Raw genomic sequence first — 21,787 nt, 5'->3', positions numbered from 1 at the left:
GCAAAGGAGAGTGCGGTCACGAAACTAACACGCCGAGACTGAACTGTTATCGGCGGTTTAGGCTTTGAGCTGCGACTGGTGGACTTCGTAGTAGTGGGGTTTGAGCGTTTCCGGCTGCTTCCCCGTCTCCGCAATTTTCACATTGCTTGTTTGGATTAATAAAAATGGAACGCATCGTGGAAAGGATAACTGAGGAGGTTCGGCCATACAAGCATTGGTATTACCCCTCTTTCAGTGAAAGTTTCATTGTTGGAGGTGAAGCAACGCTTCACTGTAGGGCTGCACAATTAATCATATTTTAATCGCGATCACGATTTTGGCCGCCACGACTAAATGAATCTGATCCTCGTCTCATATTTACATTTAAAATGAGGGCTCTGCTGCATATCTAATCAAGCAGTTTCTCCACCATAAGTCAGCCAACCACTAGGGGGCGAACGCATGGTTCAGGTGTCATTAAGCTGCCTAAACAACAACCAAACGCACCTTGGAGTGGCTGCCTCAAGTTTCCCAGTGTACTGACAAGAGCAAGATTTATACAAAGTAACACAACTAATGTTCAATCATCTAAAAAAAAAAAAAAAAAACATCACACTCCAAAGTACGGGGAATGCAGGTATGCCAAAGCTAATGCTGCTTCACTAAATCCTCTACATTTTTTTTGGCAACACAATTGAAAGCAGCTAGTTCAATTCAAATACTCAAAAATTCAATTAAAAAAATTGAGGAATATTACGGTATACTAACAAACGCTTCAAACTTTCATCTGCCCAAAACATTTCAGAAGGGGAGTTTCGCTCAGAAGATGGGGCAGGACAATCAGATTTTTCAGATGGACTTTATGTGGTGATGGACATAAGAGCAACAGAGACACATTCATACCTGTCATCTGAGGTGTCGTCGAGTTCATGAACAAAATAGCTGCCGCTGACAAAGAAATGTGATTCCATTTGGATCATGAATGAATGAAAGTGCCTTTAATGTTGGTAAAAAAGGACAGAACATGGAAAGCACTACATTTCCTTAACATATCCTGATCTGTGCTGTTCTATACATTGTTCCGTACAGTTACTCTTCTGCTTCATGTTCAGTCTTGTCCTCATGAGCCGTCAGCGTGGATATATGTGCACCAGATATCTAAGTGATAGTGGCTATTTATTATTCATACAGAGCTTTTACAAAAGAAAAAAAAAAATCGTGGTAAAGAACCACTTCCTCCAGCAGACCCCTTTGAAATGTGAATACTGTGGGAGGCTGCATAGGTATTTACTGCAGATCTCAGTAGCAGTAATGGTGTAAATTCAAATACTCAAACCAAAAGTCTGGAAGGCAGCCAGAACACATAATTTCAGCAAGGGAATTCAATGCCTGGAGGAAGATCTGAAGAGCCAATCAAATAGTTTGGGACGGGCTTTAGAAGCAAAGACAGAAGAAATGCTTAGAGTCTGTAGTAAAAGATATTGACAGCAGATCTCTGCATTGCTTGAAACACGCTCCATAATCAAATCCAAATGGTGGGAATGTTACCAGACCGTTATATAGAAAAAGTACTCCAGTCTTACTGGTATTATATACTATTTGTCCTTATAAAATGTTGACATTTTAGCGAAAAATTGGAAAAATGTTTTACGATGAAACTTTTCCAGTGTAATGTCACCCTTTTCTTTCTGTCAGGTGACATCTGTACAGAATGTGCTCGCTGTTCCCTGAGAGCCCCTCTCTGAATTCAACCCAATGAATCGGCTGCCTTCCACGTAGGTCCCTGTAAAGTGAGCGTGTCTCCTCCAATCAGCTGAGAGTTCATCTATGCCAAAGCAGCGCTCCCCAGAGCCTACTCTCCGACAGGAAGAGGAAATAGTTAGAGTCAATAGAGGAACTGGGATCAGTTTCAATGAGCAGAGTGGATAGGTGGCTTTTACCACGGGGAGCAAATGTTAAAGGGATTGACTTCCTTCTTCAAAGAGCGCGAGTAAAACTCAGACGGCTCCGCTGCTCGCTCAAACGTCACCGTGCGGCTTAAACGTGCTACCAAAAGAAGGCGAGGCTATATTCTGATGCATGTAATTGCTCTGTAAACATCAGCGTGGCACAGTGTTTCTTAGTGAAACATTAAATAGCGCGTGCTCTGTGGAATAGCTGATCAAAGCCAGCACCACGTTCTTACAACATTATGAGTTCGAGTCTGGCAGTTGGCCAATGGTGCGTTTCACGCCCCCCCCCCCATCCACCCCACATCCACCCCACATCCACTCTATCCTGTGACAGTCTGCTGTATACTACCCAATAAAGCAAACAAGCCATAAAAAATTATCCCCAAATTCCACAAATTACAGTTCTCTCATTTCCGTTTTTACGAGGCGGGATGTATTCGCCGAAAAATATCAAGCGCTCTGTCTGCTCTGCGTCAAGTGGAATACGGCCGGCCAGAGAAATAAAGGGCGCCGATACCGATACGGTTCAAGCGATTTGTCTCCCGCCGCAACGGACCCGGACCGAAAGCGTTCGGGTCGCCACGTTTAAAGGGTCTTTTCAAGCAGCGCGTTCAGGAGCGTGGATTCTATACGGCGGCTCTGAAACATTTTGCAACAATTTTTGTTGCAGCTTAACTGTAGAGAGAATTGATCCCGCAGCACTTTGGTGGAAAGCAGCATGTGGAAATAATAAACCAATGGCACAGTGTAAGTCACTATTTAAAAATACAGAAGGCATTCAAAAACCGCCAGCATACCACTCACATTTATTTTATTTTATTTTTTTTTTTGCCCACAGCTTACATCTTCCCTGATGTTACATATATTTCTACTTTTTTTTTTTTTCTGCATCAGCCTTGATGACTTCAAAATGTCTTTTTAGCCTGCTTTACTCCTCGCAATCAGATGAGGTCACCGCAGTGCAATAGACTCAAAGAAAGGCGGCACTTTCCCTTCGATTTGTTACAAAACCAGCTAATAGCAGTCGGTTGCAGAGCAAATTCCGTGTCAAAGGCAGCTGGAATGGTTCCATCAACTGGAGGATGTCCTCTGGCTAAGGGTTAATGGGAGTGGAGTGGGGGGAAAGGAACTGCGGAGAGTGCCGGAAGAACAAAATAAAGAACTTTTCAGCTTGGATTTCTCAGAGTAATGCGGGGTCAAAAAACAGGGGTCAGAGCCACAATGACATCCTAATCTGCCGTGCGCCGGGCAATTGTGTGTACGTGTGCGCGCGTGTAATCCGTTTCGGCGCGCCTCGCATCATGTCTCATTTCAGCCCAGAATCACAGGCAAAGGTCACGGTTTGACCTTTTCACAGCTCAGAATTGCTGCGGCACACTCGGCTGATTAGTGTACACACGGACACGGACACACAAACACACACGCGCGGATAGACGCGCGCGCGTACAAAAACTGATAGGAAGGAACGCCATCGCTCGGAAAAAGGAAAATGAAAGTAATACAGCGCTGAGCTGAAAGCACACCAAATCTTCTATTTGCAATCTTGGCCGAGTGCGCTGTGTACGTTCGGTTTCCAAACATGTTTACCTCTTGGATCCAAAATCAAAGACAGAGACTGAGTTTCTTTGTTATTCAAAATTATTCTGGTATTTTCTGCTATTTATTTCCCCCTCTAAACTCCTCTCTCAATCGATGGACAATTAACTTTGTCTTAATGCCACCGCGCAGGCTTGTTTTTGTTGTGTGTGAAATGTCATGGTCTTTAATGGTCAATATTGTGTATTTGCCGTAATTACTTCAGCATACACCGATCGGGCGTAACATTATGACCACCCTCCCAGCGTTGTGTTGGTCTCCCTTGTGCCTCCAAAACAGTTGGGACTCATCAGAGAACGGACGCGGGCCTTCTGAGGATGTCCTGTGGATCATCCCACATTCTCCCGTCAGTGGTTTTAATGTTGTGGCTGATCAATGTACATCAAAGCTATAGGTGAACTGGAGAACTGGTCCTTGCTCACTCACCAAAATATAAAAATATAGGAGATTATTAGCCAATAAAAAGGAGTGAGTTTAGTTGGCTATAGTGTGACGGTGGGGAGAAGGAAACCAGGAGGTGTCGACATATTGCCTGCTGTGTTGCTGGCACATAAAACCCTGCAAAGCTGCAACACATAGGAAGGACTCCTTGATTATAGGTAAAGACAGCGGGACGCGGCATTGATACAGCGGCCGCTGAAGGTGTAGAGGTTTTTATGCAGCTTTAACAAGCGCGTGTGCTGATTGAAACACTTCCCCTTAAAGTACCGCGCATACATAACAATGAAAAACAGAGGGAAACCAGCACTCTGGTCACCGCAGAAGTTGGCATGGCAACCAACGCGGGACCTATCAGCACAGGTGAAACGGGGGCTCGGGCCAATCGGAGCGCTCGGGCCGAACTACCAGGTACATAAATGTCAGCGTGGGTCAATTGCCGCCACATCATCGGCAATGATGAAAACACACCATTACTGTCACAAAATGTCAACGCGGCCATGGATCTCAGCTTCTCCCAGTTAAGAGTGAATAATGTTTTTTCTCGGTGGGCTGCACAGGCCGTGTGTGCGCGAGCATGTTAAGTGAGGAAACAAGAGTAAGTGCTTTTATAGCGTGAGACAAAAGGCGCGCTTGGCTGAAACGCTCGCTCGGTATGAAAATTACCGTGCTAAGACTGACGATTTCCTTTTTTGACAACCTGCTTTTGTGTTCCCAATTGCTTTTTGCTTGGCTATTTGTCTTGGTGTGCTCAATATTCCAGTCGGCCTAAAGGATGGCTTAACTACATCTCAGTAAATCACGGTATAACTACCTCCACAGACACAACTCCACCAGGGCCAAATGGCATCAGCCTGTGCAGATGGGGCTACTGAATAAGTCTGCACACGTTTGTGAACCACTAATGGCCTCCTCTGTGCGTAGGCCAAAAACAAGGGGACAATTGGAAACCGTCCAGGTATGTTCTTTGAATAAATATGCCTTTATATGTTATAAAAAAAATAAAAACTGTTACAAAATGGAAAGTAGCACATTTCTATAAATGTATCCTGAATTCGTGTTATGTTTTGTATCTCGGTCTGTACAGTTACTGTCCTGTATCCCGTTTCGTTCTCGTTCTTTTGAGACATCCGAGCACATATCTCCACCAGATGCTGGCTGCAGATTATTTTCTGAAGTAGTGGAAGAAGCATTAATAGCTCCGACTTTGGCAAAACGAGCTGTAATAATGATAATACTACAGAAACCAGCAAATAATTATAAGTATTAGGAATCAAAGGACTCCTTTCCGTGGACATTTTCTGAAATATCAAACAGGCCTTGTATGGATAAATATCATAGAGCTTCTGCAAAAACAGTGTTGCTTTAAATACCCTTGGGTATACACGCCCAAATCAGCGCATTGCATTATATTTGCACAGATAACCACAGCACAAATGTCGAATGGGGTAAATTTATTCAAGTAAAAACTGTATTTGTCTCTGAAATTTAGAGGAAAACTGTGATTTTTTTCAACCCTCCCCCTCACACTGGACTTGTCTTGTTACTGACACTGCACATTAAGATTGAATATGGACCCATATAGCTAATTTTGATCAACTTAAACATGTCTTTATCAGCCATGATATATCGCAGAAGTGCACTCTGCAGGCTGCATTCATCTGACTCGTCCTGTTCAAATTTGTCCTGCCTTCGTCTTTCCTCCCCCGTTCTATCTGATCTATCCTTTCCTGTCCGGTCCCGCTGTAATCTCTCCCGTCTAGTCCTGTTCTTCCTCTTGCTCCGTTTTGTTCTGCTCTGTAATGATGCAGGGCAGGGCTGCGAGCCAGAGTCCCTCCATGCGGCCTGATAGATCCCTCTGGCTGCAGAGTGGATGGGAAACACATGGGCAGCCTTCACTCAAGTCAAAAAAACAACTGCTTGAACCCGGCTTCCCCGTGGAAATCATCTACAGAACATCGCACAGAAACTTGGCAGGAGAAGTCCCGATCCATATCTGCGGAACAAGGCCTTTGTTGTTCGGAGATCTGGGTCTGCACTGGCGGGCCGGAGCGCGCTGAAAATCCACAATGTGTTTTTATACACAATGACGGCCCAATCAGTGGACATGTATTGCATGCAAATGGCCGTGTGAAGTGTGTGCCTGCGCTCTGAGAGAACACAAAAACATTCAGAAACATAGAGTCGCATTTACCTAAAATACCTCTCATGAATAATGCGAGGCAATCATGCCACTAGACCAGGCCTGTTAGACCCCCGATCCACACACACACACACACACACACACACACACACAGCGTTTATGCCTTCAGATACTCTCTCCGATCTCAGCTCCGCTGAAAAAAATATTAAACTACAACACGGGGAATAAGATTTGGAAGAAATCTCTTCCCAGTTGACGTCTCAAATGTTGTTCTTGATTACGTACATGTGTGTAGCATGTGCACACCAATCAGGCGTAACATTATGACCACCTGCCTAGTATTATGTAGGTCTTCAGAGAATGGACACGGGTCTTCTGAGGGTGTAATGTGGTATATGAATGTTCTTAGTGGGGGTCTTTGTGGGGGGTATGGGTTGAGGGGAGGGGCCTCTGTGCATCATCTCGCAGATGGATTTAGAGGCCAGGTCAACACCTTGTGCTGTTTTTCCATGTTTTTTGAGTTGTCTTTAAAGTCTGTGTCAGACTGCATCCTGCTGGGTGTTACTGCAATGGGGTGGGGGTGTCTGGTCGAGGTGGGTCGTAACATCGAATGCCAGGTCCAAAAGTTTCCCAGCAGAACATTGTATTGTCCCAAAATGGTCAATGTTATGCCCGATTGGTGTATTATACTTATACAGGACTATTATATCAGAACGCCTGAGCTATGGTCAAATGGACTTGGTTAGAGGTGAATGGTTTGGCACAGGACACGGCGGCAGTGCTGGTGTCGAGTGAGTACCTGTTGCAGCGGTGGCCGAGGCTGCAGGTAGGAACTCTGCGTGGGGCCCGGCGGGGTCTGCTGGGGGGGGCTGAAGTATGGCGGGGTTCCCTGCTGCCCCCCCTGCTGCTGCTGCTGCTGCTGCTGCTGCTGCTGCTGTTGTTGTTGTTGCTGGCTGTAGCCCCCCATCCCCTGCTGGCCGTACGGCGCCACCTGCTGAAACAACCAATCACACAGAGGGCCGATATTGAGGTCGGGACTGCAGCAAGAGTTTCACTTCAAATTAAGATCAAGGCAGAGAGAGTGACAGGTGCAATTAGACGGATATTACAGCAGGTGGCAGGTGACACACCGGAGTGGTCAATCATATCAAAGAAGCCAGATAGACTCCAACTTGCAATCCTATTTGAGTGATTAAAAAATAAACCTCCCACATGAGCCTATGCAAACGGCGCCTTATCCATTCAGCCACAGCCTCCACATTTAGATCAGCGGCGGCTGACACTCATCTCCCAGCAGTCCTCCGCCTAATGAACTCACACTGCAAAAAACCTCTAACTTTATGTCCTCCGGCTTGCCAAAAGCATCCTCCTCTCCACATTATCTCCGTCTCGGTCAGCTCACAGATGGGATGAGGTGCGTTGGATATTACAGCAGGCCCGTCCCAGGCCGTAACCTTAATGAGGGACACATGGACGGGCCGCAGCATTCCAGAGCGGCGCAGTTAAAAACTAACTCACGAGGGCGAAGCCGCGCCAAGTGCCGACGCCGCGTTACTCGGGCGGCAGCGCGAGGGAATGCGAAGAGGGAGCGCGCGTAACAAGCTGGCACAAACACAAATGTAGTCTTAATCCCTTCTTGTCATTTGTTATGACTACAGACAGCGCCAGGTGCTTCTCGCTCCTCTAAGGATTTCCTACGGAGGCTGGGGGTTTTCTCTCCCGCACACAAAAGTCAAGCGCCGATTATTAAGCAACATTTACGACCACTGGCGAGGCAACACGACAGCACTTCTCATGTCATATTTCTTCCCCATCATGTCGTGTTGCTTTTTTATTCGGCGAACAGCGCTGCCACAAACTCATTAAACGAGAATACAGGCTGTAATTTGGGGCTGACATGCAAGCTAGTCCACTTCCAGCTTTTGCCCCGAGTCTTAAACTTTGAAATGTCCCTTTAAATCTTCCGTGGCAGGCTTGGCAATGTAACAGTCCCTCAAACTCGGAGTGATTTATATCTGAAATGATGGCTTTGTAAGGGTACATAAGTACTACACTTCCCTCCTGGTCAGATACAAAGCACGCATCCAGAGTTCGAAGCACATTTACTGCGAGGAAACCCACTCGTAAAAGTCATGATGAAACTGACGGCGTTACGTAAAACACAGTGAAATCTGATCCGGCTGCAGAGGACCAGCGGAGATTAATACATTCGAGTCGGTTTTGAAGAGCACCTTCCTTTGAGTGGGTGGCAAGAGCAAAAAAAAAAAAAAAGAAGAAGAAATATTCTCTCAACACCAGCAGAGGCTTTTTGACTCTCTGAATAGAGATGATTGGACAATGTAGAATACTTTTCGCTTCAATGGAAATTTGATTAGAAAGGACAGGTTTGTGAGCGCGCGAGCGTGTGTGTTGTGCTCGGAGTGTGAGAGTGTGTCATTAGGCCGACGAGACAGACAGACAGGGTGAGATCAGTCTAGCTGGCAGAGAGGTTAATAGCATGGCCCCGCTCATGCCAACAGCACCACTGGATTCATTACTGCCAGCCAGGGCAACACACACACACACACGCAAAGGCCGACATCACACTTGTATCCGACATAGTTAAATGGATGCACATTCAAGTTGTCTCTGTGTAGGGATTTGCTAAAGTAAGAAAGACAAACAGTCCCTGTATATCACACACACACACACACACACACACACACACACACACACACACACACACACACACATCATTAGATGTGGATCAAAGCCACTCCGATAGAACAGAAGCAACTCTATCCAGTGATCAGTGATGACAGGCTGGTGTAACACAGTGGGTCTCAACTGGAACACTACTGTTCTGGGATTGGCGAGGATTAGGTCGCCATGGAGATCGAGACCAGACAACCGTGGGTGGGTTCCTTCCCTCCTCAGACAAATACAATGACAGCCGAACGGACAGATACGCCGAGACAGTGACAAATAGGCGGAGGGGTGGATAGACATAGGCAGAGGAGCAGACAACACACGCAAAGGGAAAACAAACCCTATGCTACGAAAAAGCTCGTTACGAAGCATGACATCCTAATGAATAAATAATAAACTACATAGAATTTGTTGTCTTAAAAAATTGACGGTTTGAGTTGCTCGGGATTTATATATATATATATATATTTATAAAACACCCCTGGGACACAGCTAGCAGGGAGGGAGCTCGAACACGCCAATGTTTCATCTGTTTGGCTCTGTTTGCTTTCACAAGGAAGTGACTGACTCAGAAAAAGAAAAAAAAAGAAAAAAAAAATCACGTGTAGATCTAAGTGTGCACTTAATTTCAAGTATGCAAAATTCAATAACTCTTATTTGGGGCCACTAAGGTGCTGATTTAACGGGTGCAGATGCTGATTATCGGTGACATTTTTCTCCGCAGACATTCTGGTGCGTCGTGGCATGAAAGGCACAGTTGTCGTTAATAGCGGCCGCGTACTGCTCGGTGTCACCGGTTCCAGGGGCCTTTTATACCGAGCTCGCCGGCTCCCCGACGTAGCTCAGCGAGAGCCTTAAACGGAGCGCTGCCATTGTTAATGGAATTAGTACCTTAGCACCTGTGCTTCTCAAGCCACGACAAGTCAAAATGTCTACGGTGGGAAAGGTCTATTAGCACCGCTGTTCCAGACTAAATGGCAACAAATGTGATTTTTTTCCCCCTCCCAGGTAAGAGGAACAGTGGTTAAATTGTTCAGTCCTTAAGTATGTCATGACTAGTATAGTTGATAATAAAATTAACTTGGAAATCTCCTCTTACCCCAGGCGAACTTGAATAGATATATAGAAAAATAAAACCTTCAAACAAGTGAAGTGAGTCTTATAAACTACTTTATGCGACAGCATCCTCGCTGCATGATCATGAGCTGTGCAGAGAAATATCAAACTGACCATAAACTGCCTCTAAAGAGCGGTTTTGAGGATCATTGTGGCGGCTCCAGTCGCTGCCATCTTGGCAGTGAAGCGTGAGTGAGCCTGAAACAAGCAGGTGACGCCTAGGCAGACAGTTAAAGGACCTGTGACTACACCCACTGTGACTCACTGCAGTCACGGGGACTGAGTTGACTTTGAAGCTAGCCTCAAGTGGCTATTTGAGGAATTTCAGTCTGGGTCGCCGCCCCTTGTTAGGTCAAAGTGGAAGACGCTGGAAAGCTTGAAACTAAAAAAAATAAAAATAATAATAATCCAAGTAACCAAACAAGTTGCCCACAGTAGAATGTGGCCTTGGTTATACTGGAGAAGTCTAAATCGGACAAATTAACAAAATCAGCATTGAACTTTCATCACTTCGTTCATTCACTGCCACCATTAAATACCGATAATATTTCAGTAAAACTCATCGAGAACTGTCCAGTAAAGGTTTGGTGGGGGCATTCAGATAATGATCAACCATTAACCATAAGCGGCTCCGTTCAGCACTGCTGAATACACGGGCTGTTTTTACACCAGTCTGATACTGATCCACTGTTTAAGTGTGAAGTGGAGTAGTTGTAGTCAAAGGAGGCTACGCTCAATGTAGACCTTTTCTCACATCTAGATATTTTCTGAGGTGTAAGAACTAATTTTGGTAGATAAACTGTAGACAGAAATGTCTGAAGAGCCTCTGCTTTCAGTACAGTGTACATATATATATATATATATGCTCACAAATATACAAGCAGGTAGACGGGCAGTCAGGTAAGCAGGCAGAAACGACAGAGACGAATGAGAAAGCAGACAGAAATACCGTCAGCCAGTTAGTCAAATAAGCACACAGAGACAGCGGGCAGACTGGAGGTCTAACAAGTAGCAACCTGTCACTGTGGCTTTGGGAGGAAAAGAAACAGTCATTCAAATGAAGCTCCTGTTTGATCGCTGGGGCCGACTGTATGAATGTACTGTACCTGCTGAGTACACACCAGCTCACTGAAACCTGATTCTCTTTGACTCCGAATATGCTTAGTGATAAACAGACTTGCTGTGCTGCTGGTTACACCAATAAAAATAACTGCTGGAAGCAGAAAATAAGACCATTTTCTGCCTTTTCCTTCCACTCAGGTGTGTGGAAGCAGACAAAATAACAGTGTGATTTATCCAGAGTGTCTTGGCAGGCACACAGTGTCAAATAAATGTCTGTAATGAAATGACAACAGATGTGAAGTGCTGTAGGGAGAAATGACGCAGAGTAGACGTCCTGTGAAGCAAATAATTCACCATAAACTGCAGAAACAGTGTGATGAAAACAGAAGCCTTGGCGGCATATTAAGATACAAAGACACAAACAGGAACACAAACACTGAGAATAACTCAATCAAAAATCTATCAAAACAAGAGTCGTATGAAAAGGCAGCCAATATCTTCCTATTCTGCAAATGGTGGGAATAAATAGCCATGGTAACCCTCATTCAAGGCAGCTATGTTTGCGTGTGTGCGTGCATGTGTGTGTCTTAAATGTGCAGATTCAAAATGTTGCATGTAATAAGGCACCGCTTGTAATCCGGTTGGGCCAATGAGCAGCGAGTAAGAACTGGGACCACTGGTTGTCCATTTAGACCAATAAGAAGACTTTAACCAAAGCAGCGCCATCATTTCTAACCCCTGAATTAACCCTCTCACACACAGAGACGCTGGCTACATCAGCACTAGTTGAATAATATCCAAAATGTGAGCAAAAAATCCTCATGTAACCACCTCAATGGAGCAGACTGGCCCGAATCAGAAGGGTATTTTTAACTGGACTGAGAGGAGTGATGTTAAACATTTGATAATCTTGTCAATGGGAAAATATCTGCAGCCAATCCTATTGTTTTTCTCTGGATGGATACTTTCGGTGGAAGCTTACCCATGTACGTGACGAGACGAAACAATTTAAACTCGATATCCTGTAAACATGGGTCCACCTTGGTCATATACTTCTACTAAATGAATTTAGTTTTGTCGCTGAAGTTGGGCGAAAAAAGTTTTTCTTCTGTTCCGTTTCCAGCAGCTTCGCTCAACAGACAATAGAATCATGTTGTGCAAGTCAAAAAAAAAAAAGACACAGATCTACAATGCATCCGCATTAGCATTCACATGCTATCACGCTAGCTGGCCACCACATGAGAGGCGGCTCGAAATAAAAATAAAAATAAATAAAAGAAAGCTGGTAACAGAAGAGACGAGGAGTCAGATGAGCTGAAAGAGAGAGTAACAGGAGGCAAAAAAAAAAGGCTGAAAAAGCGAGACGTGCAAAGATAGAGAGGCAGTGGCAAAGGGAGATGTTTTCGAGAGACAGAGATGAAGAGATGGGCAGGAGGGAGATAGGACGGGTGTTACATGACGAGATACGTAACGAGATAGATAAAGCGATGTTTCGCGTGATAAAGACAGAGAGAGGCCGATAAAGACGGGGGAAGCAGACAGAGAGATATATGGAGAGAAAAGGGCAACGCAGACAAGTGCAGAGGAGTCAGGATAGAGGAGGGATGGTGATAATGTAAAGTAGCAATGAGGACAAAAATAAAAGTTCTTTTATACTCGCATGAGAGAAAACCACGTAAGTGAGGTAGAGGCAGTCAGGCAGGTAGATAATACCCCGCTGATAAGAGCACCGAGAGCATGAATTCATCCCCATCGGCAAGCTATGACGTGTCCAATGCTACATGCTAATGCTAAGCTGGTCCAAATTAAGCACGCTAAGATAAAAGCTTATATATTCTAATACTGCTTTTGAAGTAAGCTATTGATGCATAGGTGAAAATGAAACATTTGCTGTTATTAAACTGCGGTTTGACTGACAGTGCACAGGTTGTATTAATGCTATTGGACCAGAGGCTTTTCACTACAATGCACTGAAAATAATCTACGGATCTATACATGTAAAAAAACGAGTTACTTGACCACCGTTATTTAATATAACGTCTTCAGATGTCAAACAAACTGTCACATAGAAACGTCTTTACGATGTATAATTCCTTTGCAGTTGCTCCATCAACCTAAAAGTCGAGTAAATACTGTCTTTTTTTTGTTTACTTTCACCGTCCTGTCTTTGGCTGGGCTGATGAACTGCGCTGTTGTTTGACCCCGCGATCCATCCGTAATTAACGATTTAAAGATTTTAACTATCCCGGATAGCACAGGGAGAGGGGTAGGTTACATCCCAGACAATCCATCACGTGGCTAACACAAACAACCGTTCACACACACGTGCGCATCTAAAGCCAATTCAGAATCACCCATGAACCTAACACACATGTCTTTGGATTGAGGGAGGCAACGGGAAAAAAGTTACACGGCCACACGGAAAGACCCTCAGCCGATACGCATCCAGAATATTAGAAACTCAAAACTACTTTTTTGTATAGAATACTGTGAGGGTGCCTGGTCTAGGTGGGTGGTACCTGTCTAAGTCACATGAATGGCGGGTCCAACTTCGGATTTCCACAAGATCATCAATGTTATTAACTTCTCCTGTCAGCGGTTTTAATGTTGTGGCTGATCGGTGAGTAACCGTGGGTTTTGTTGTTATCTTCTGACGAAGCTCGCTCCTTCACAGCAGAATTACAGGCTTAATGGTGATATCAATGGAGGACTGGATGTGAATATGCAAAAGGAAACTACATTAGAATAATTGCATCTGTAAACAAAAATGAAACGAGGATTTTTTTTTCTTTTTTTTTTTCATGTTTACATTCCCCGGCAGCTCGCTAAGTCTAGAAGCTAGCTTAACGGCAGGTAATCAAAGGAAATTTCAGCGAGGGCGCACAGCAGGGGAACGGTAAGAGAGAAATGGCAGTGTTGACAGATCTGTCAGTCAAGACATGGGGGGAAAAAAAAGCGTAGCTGTATCAAAATAACTCAGACAACTGTGGCAGCTGGCTCATCTGTTTTGTTTTTTTTTTCCTATTTGCCATAAGTGGCTGAAGCATTTAATTTGTCCAAGTGTAACATTTTTCAGTCGACCTGAATTGTTTGCTCTCATCTCGGTGTCTCACCTATCACGCTTTGACAGTCGTGCCTGTGAAAAGAAAGTTTAGGTACTGACAAAATAACTCAAAGTCAACGAGAAAGGTTTATGGAACTTCATGACGGACAAAATTTTTTTTTTAAAAAAATAGTGATTTAATTTGGATTATCATACCTTCAAATTTTTATATCCTGCTCTGATTTTTAAACATTTTCATTTTAAACTGAATTAAACTGAACAGGAAAAACAATTCTTTCTACCAGTTCTGTCAGTGAATCACAGATGAGGTTCCTGTGGGATATGGAAGAATATTTTCCATAAAAGATTTAAATTATTAGTATTATTATTATTAAAGACATTAATCTATTTTCCCTCCTTATTTTTAAAAATATAAATCTTGTTCGCAGTTTGAACGCAAGTTACCCGCGGTTGTCTGCCTCCAGAGCGCGCCTTCTGCTTCATAGGTGTCTGGTAGTTCGGTAGGTGTCCTGCTCACAGCACATCGGTGCTCGGTCGAGCTGAACACAGTATGTGAACATATTATTACACATTATTTACTGAATTAATAAAAACTTCCCCGTTATGAGCCCAAAAGATCGTAAAACACAAACAGAGCTAAGGTTAAAGGCAACATGGTAAGATATTGCCCAATGAATATTACTCCAGGAAATGAAATATAACAAAATATAGGTGCTTGTAAACGCCTTACTACGACTAATATTGGAGTTCTCCTCGTGCGACTGAGATCGGAAATCGATTTTCGCGAGCATGTACCCGCCTTAACAGGACTTTAACTAGACAATTTGTGTGCACATGCCCCACAACCAGTGCGCTTGCGTATGACTCCGGAACAAAAACATCCAAGAAAGCCGGTCGCAGAGGAAGAAGAAGGTAAACAGAACTGGTAAAAGAACCGTCTGAGGAATAGCGCCATCTTTTCTGCGCCATAAGTAGCGCGCACGTTACATACGAGATTAAAAAAGTTGAACCATTATCCATCTGGTCGTTGTTTGAAATGTCGGTCTGCTGCATGAACGACTCCTGTTTATCATATGACGTAAAAGGTCAATCGTAGAGGGGGCCATATTAACCCACTGAAAAGAAACATATTGCCATCTAGTGTGGAGGAGGAGTTATTATTCGATTATTCGATTTCCTCCATTGCATGTAAACTGGGACAAGGAGCATAGCTGTGTGCGACTGTGTGTCATCATGTCAATATTGTGCTTGACAATCCGGGATTTTCTGTTTTTTTGTTTTGTTTTTTCGCTTTAATTTGAGATGTCACGGCCTTTATCTGAACTCACTTTGCAGAAACACATGTGACATAAATACAAACATTTCTCTAACATAGAAATCCAGCATCTAAAGATACACCGTCTTTCTCATGCGAGCAGAGTCGGCGCAGACAAGATAAAAGGTTATCACTCCACTCCGGACCTAAACAACTCAAGCGGCTCTGGTGATAATATTGTAGCCGTAGTGGACTGCGTCCGAAGGTGAGTCCCCTTAATGAAATGCGAAGCGCCGTGGAGAGGGATCAGCATCGGCGGCCTCATGATTAAACATAAGGGAACGGAGAGGGGACGCGTCACCGTCCTCGCCATCGCTCCCGCATCTCTCCCCCCAAGGTGACGGCGTACTCCGTCTCCCTGTGCCTCCCTTTGATCTCTCCCTCTCCCTCTCTCTCGCTCCTCCCCCTCCTCCTCATACATCGAGAGGCCCTTGACACCTCAGGAATGAGCTGCCCTTGTAGGAGTGAGGGGGGGAGAAGGAGGGACGGGAGGAGTGGCACACGGGACTCTCGGCGGCGGCACGCCAGTCACCCGAACCCGCACGTCCATCCAAAACTTAAACATAAGAGCGTAGGAGCAGACTCGCACTCAAAGGAGAAGCCGTGCATTTGCAGACATTCTGATACGAAGCGCCGCGCGCTTCATATACCGCGAGTCTTTTATTCCCAAACGAAAACACAAGTCTGTCTATTCAACGGCTGTGACTTATTGACCTGTTGATAACATCAAATCGCGCTGACGGCGAGTGAAAGTGAGCAGATAGCGCAGCCATCGACTGATAGACTCACAGCTTCTTCTTCTTTTTTTTTTTTTTTTCACATTTTCATCTCAGATCTCTTTCTGAGGACTGCCAAACGGCTCTGCTCTCTCTGCCCCCCGCCTGTCTTTCTTTATTTTTCCCTCTCTCTAATTCTCCATTTCTGCTCACATCAATTGATGGTGGGGGTAGGAGGGGGGAAACAAAGGGGCCGCTCGTTGCAGGCGTTTTATTGCTGGCTGACTGCGACTAGCGGTGGCTCTGTTGTTCTAGGCAGAGCTGTAATGGAGACATTTGGAGAGGCAGTGCAGGGCAGGTTAATGCTCTCTGTAATGTGTGTGTGAACAGCGATTTATTATTATTATTTTATTTATTTATTTTTTTTAAGCGAGAGACTCTGGGCCCCGTGCCACCGGCTCCGAATGTTTTTCCCCTACTAAACTCCTGACCCCAATCTGAGGCCAAGAACGACAGAAGAAAGAGGGGAAATTGAGAAAGAGGCAGGGAGAAAAAAAGGCAAATGTGATTCATCGAGGGGTCAAAAATGGATCTGAATAAGAGAGGGAGCGCGAGGGGGGCGAAGTGAAAATGTTTCAGCTGTTCATGCTGAAGGACTTAGAGAATATAGGAGAAACTGGCGGACGGATCATCGATCACCTGAAATGTCTTAACAGAGAATTTCTCAGTGTTTATGGTGGAAATTTAGAGGGGAAAAGGACCTAACTCAAACTATATTCACTTCTGACAGATAGAAAATAATCATTATTAAATTACCAAGGGAACGGGGCTCGCGATACGTGCAAACATCACAACCGAGCGCAAAATAGACCTAAAACATCTTTCAGATCAGTCATTTCAGCGCACGGCGGCTCGGCTCATTTTTCACCGCTCGCTGTGATGACAGGCTCCAACTTGTGTAGGAGTTATGTCAATTATATCTGAACAGGGAGAATTGGGGGAGGGGGTGTGGGGGCCCCCGGTTGAAATACGCTTTTTCACCATTAGCAGTCACCATCAGCTCGCTCAGGAGATCATACTTGTGTTTTGCATCCCCTGCTGTGAGCCTGTCCTTCTTAGATGCTGACACGTCGAGGCGCCACCTCATTAAACGACAATGACACAGCCGGTTGTTGAGTTGAATTAGACGTCGGTGATGTGATGATGGTGAAGGGTTGAAGGGTTAAGGGAAGGTGGGCATGTGGAAGGGTCAGCACTTCAGACGCTCACAAAAAGCTCTGCATTCCTTGTATTAATGCTGGGCTCAGACTACATGAGGTTTAAAAATGCTCCACTCACTCCACACACACACACACTCTTCTCTCTTATCTCTGACTTGCCCAAACAAAATGTAAATAAAAGAACAACACGCTACTTAGATTATCGTGGCAGATCTGGGAACACTGAATGCACCACCACACAAAACAAAACAGACATCTTGCTGAATATCTACTGAGCTACACTCCAGTCCAGTAAGTGGCGGTAATGCACATGTGAACTAGCTGTCAACTGCTAATCAAATCAACCGACAAAACGCAACTCATCTGCCGAAATCCGGGATCGAACCAGGGACCTTTAGATCTTCAGTCTAAGTCAACTGAGCTATTTCAGCTGGTAATTCACTGACTAACTAAAACCGAACTTAGTCAAAAAAACACGCCGTGTCATTGTATTAGCTACTCAAAATGACAGAAGCCATCCTTAAAAAAATTATGTATTTTAGTGTTTTAGTTCGGCCCACATACCATCCACTAACATGGAGGGCGTGGAGCTTATGACCTATACCGCAGCCAGTCACCAGGGGGAGCTCTACTTGCTTTGGCTTCACTTTTGAGGAGCTGTTCTGCCGCCCATCTTTACGATCACAATTCATAATAGTTTCACCTGACAACAGCAGCAGAAGAAGACTGAACCTCCCGGATGGTGGTCTGCAGATAAATCAGAAGACCAACAAATGGTCAGTTGTCTGAACGTGTGTTTGGGTGGATAAATCAGTGACAGTCATATTGCCAAAGTGAATCCATGCTAAAGCTCTCATATAAGCAGACGTCTGTTCTCTTTCCTGCTATAGTCATCCACTAGCTAATGATTATTAGATGATTAGAATGGCATTTGAAATATTTGAAGGCTACCACTGACATTTAGAGATTTAAAAAAAAATAACGAGACTGTATTTATTTACTGTGTATATATGTTTTCTTTTAAGTTATCTTTAAAAAACAGTAGTTGCTAAAAGTGTGGAGTTCATCTTAAAAATAAGGTCAACTTATCCCCAGTTAGTCAAGACTGCAGACGCACTTCAAAGTTAGACTTTATAGTTTGTATAACGAGGTCTCATCCTAATCTTCTCTTCTCATACTGGGCTGACACCAACTGAATGCAATACACCTTGATCATGCCAATCTATTCCTTCTAAGATCCGTTTTCAAATGTTGACAGCGCGTCACATCTCTTCACGTCGCTCCTCAGCACAAATGACGCCCAGAAACTGAGAAGCCAGAGCGGACTTGACCCGCGTAAAAATCTATCTCTAATCTGGATGAAAACTGAGATGAATTCTCGGTGAGCCAATTAGAGCGGCGACTAATCCCCTTGTAACTCGGCAGAGACGTAAAGCAAACCCTTTCTTTCCCCTCTCTTCCTCGCTCCCGCCGTTTCGTTCCACTTTCATCTCTCTGCTCTTTTATCTTATCAATAGGCGCGTATAGAGCGGCGCAGACACACAGCGCCGAGCCGGGATCTTTCAAAAAAAAAAAAACACGCCGTTTGTGACGTTTTACACCGCTTGCCTGCGTTCTACGCTTAATTATATTAAAACCCAACACTGCTTCACATTCCTGAGAAAGAATGATGGGAGTTTGTAACTAATGCAACAGCAAGCAATAACTGACAGCTGGGGTTGTAATATAACTAATGGCTCATGTGAATACAGACACGCACGCACACATCCATACATATACACACACATGTATATATAGATACTCACGTACATATTTTCTGTGTATGTGCTGCTTGACCTGAGTGGACAAAGACTTAATACATGTCATCATTTTTTTATACGGTCAATCTAGCATATACACACTTTACATTGATAAAATTGATAGCTTCGCTCCGACGGGGAGGGGTCTGAGTCCCCCTTTCCAGTTAATGGCCACGTAGCATGGGCCGTGCATGGCGTTTGATTGGCTGGGAGCCACTCCACAGCAGTGGGGCAATAAAAGTAACAAATGAGAGCAGACTATTAGAGCCATTGACGTGCGTAGGCTCGCTGGCTAATTAATTGATCCTGAAACTTCATCTATTCTGAAGCCAGAGAGGAACCCTTAATTAATCAGCCTTTCTATATCGTTGTCCTCCTTTCTTTCCATCCTGTTCTCTCTGCTCTTCCCCCCCCCCCCCCCCCCCCCCCACCGCCTTCCTTCTGCCTCCTTCCTAATGTCTTTTTTAATTGTGAGGTGAAGATGCCCAGGGTCTCCTGGGTTGGCACGGAGCACAGGTCTGGAGTTACGGAACAGAGAAGGAAGAAAGAAAGAAAGAAAGTGCGCGTTGTGTGTATCGCTGTGGATGAGATGTGTACTTTGAACAGCAGGCCTGCAATGTTTCAAGAGCCTTTCATAAAAGGGAGGGGTGAGATGAGGCTGGAGTGGTCCCCTTTGTACCCACACCCCTCCTCTTCCCCCCATCCTTCCTGGCAGAGGGGCTGATTTATTGGGGCTTCCCAGCCATCCGTCAGAGCCGGCAGCGCTGGCTGCATTAACCCCAGAGACAACCCCAGTACCCGGGGCCCCTAAGTGCTTCCAAGTGGCCCTCACTCTCCCCATCGGTGAGGAACACCCCTGCCCAGGCACAATCGATGTCGTAAATTACCCATCTAACTCCTTAAAGTCGATAGCCCACAAGATGACGGACAAGTGTTTTTACAGCTCTTTGTTTTAATTGAAACTTAAAACCAGCTCTTTGTGCTAATCTGGGGGTAAATTAACAAATGGTGTTTGGTTTGATGTTAAAAAGGATGATTTGGGACTGAGATTCTTGTGTGTGGCATCATGAGCAGCACGAGCGGGTTTGTAGAGTATAACTTAAACTTAACGTAGAGCAATACACACTGAGTTTTGGAAACAGTTTGAGGATGGATTGGTTTCCCACTAACCTCTCGTCTGCTCTCCACCCACTCCTTTCTTTTTGTTTCTGTTGTTATTAAGCTGACAGGAAAGCACTAGTACAGCCCACTACTGAGAGACAACCTGGTGATTTAACCTAGTCCTCTGATCCAACAACAGTCATAACGGTAGACATGGCCTCACTTCTGACTGGCCTAGATCTCAGTCACTCTAATTAGGACCTGAGGAGAAAACTGAATATTTGCCTCACAATTGATTCCAGTGCCGTCTGTGTGTATTTGGGTTAAACTGACTGACCTTTCTGCTTTTAATAAATTGCTAATTAATGATCCCATCCGGACCTCAGAAGATGTTCTTTAGCTACTTCCTAATTTTTAGATGTTACCAATGAAAAAAATAAATAAATTAAACACAGGGCAGTGTAACTATGAATGCATTAAGCTAAAAAGTCTTTTCTCACTGGTACTAATGGATCACTTACAGGACTATCAGACTATCTTGTTCAAAGAAGACCTTTTGACTTGACATAGAAAGAAACACACCGGAACTATTAACGACATTAATGTTTTCTATCCAAGTGTTCCCGTAAGCCTTTTCAGTGTGACAGTCAGCAGGCATGCATAACGTCTGGGCCCTGAAGACGCAGCAGCTGAATGGAATTCAGCCTCTATTTATTTTATTAATTGTACTGGTGCTTTTCTTACTACAACAGGTGAAACCGTCTTCAGTCGCTGGTTGGTTACTGGTTCAATTGCTGTTTAACCATTTAATTTAAAGGTACGATATAAAAAATCCTTCATCCCCCTTGTGGCAATAAGAGCAATTACACTTTGTTGACGTTACAAGACGACAATCTAATGTCACTCAGTCACTTATGTTCTTTCAGCACTCAAGGAAAATAGTTCCATATATATATATATATATATATATAAATCAAACATGTACTCATATAGCTCTTTAGGCTCTATAGCCTTGATATTGTCTGTCTGTGTCTTTTTTGGTTTGTTTCAACATTGTCTGCCTATGTCTGGTTCTGTAATTGTCTATTGTATATTTGTAGTTGTGAGGTCTTAAAGTCTTCTGTGTTTGTGAAAAGTGCCTGCCTTCAGACTTCGACTGAAAATTAGCATTTACACTGATGCCTAATGCACCAATGTTGAATGTGTGTTGTTCCATTTCAATAAATTAAGAAAAGAAATGAAATATTTGTCCTCCCCTTCAAACCATCCAGAAACTTTTTTGGATGGTTCTATTTCATTCTTCCTGAGACAGAGAATTCACAGAACCCAAGTTACATTGATAACCCTCATTTAGTTTCTGCAGTAGACTTCTCCGTCTGTACTGCTATAGTTGCTCCTTGACGTAAAACCGTGATGTAAAACATATTGCTACCAGTGAATTAGCACAGGAATGTACCAATGGACTACAGAGATATTTACCTGCCACTGCCAACTCAATTAACATTATGTGAACTCTGGCAGGGGCTTGAATGCAGCTCTCATGCTTAAGAGCCCGGCACCACGGCCTAACATAAAAGCTTTATTGAATGTCTGAAGTT

General features: G+C 44.3%; 1 protein-coding gene across 7 annotated transcripts in view; it reads right to left on the bottom strand.

Moving 5' to 3' along the window:
* Window positions 1-21,787, bottom strand: part of LOC125023248 (AT-rich interactive domain-containing protein 1B-like) — a 207,662-nt gene that overhangs the window by 124,839 nt on the left and 61,036 nt on the right. For 6 of the 7 annotated variants that reach the window (XM_047610395.1, XM_047610391.1, XM_047610388.1 and 3 more), the window contains one exon: window positions 6,908-7,102. In XM_047610395.1, coding sequence (XP_047466351.1) covers window positions 6,908-7,102 — 195 coding nt within the window. The remainder of the gene's footprint in view (window positions 1-6,907; window positions 7,103-21,787) is intronic. The other variant, XM_047610390.1, reaches the window with a different exon arrangement.

This window comes from Mugil cephalus, chromosome 17, assembly GCF_022458985.1.
Source record: "Mugil cephalus isolate CIBA_MC_2020 chromosome 17, CIBA_Mcephalus_1.1, whole genome shotgun sequence".
Taxonomy (NCBI): Eukaryota; Metazoa; Chordata; class Actinopteri; order Mugiliformes; family Mugilidae; genus Mugil; species Mugil cephalus.
This window is presented reverse-complemented; position numbering and strand designations above follow the sequence as displayed.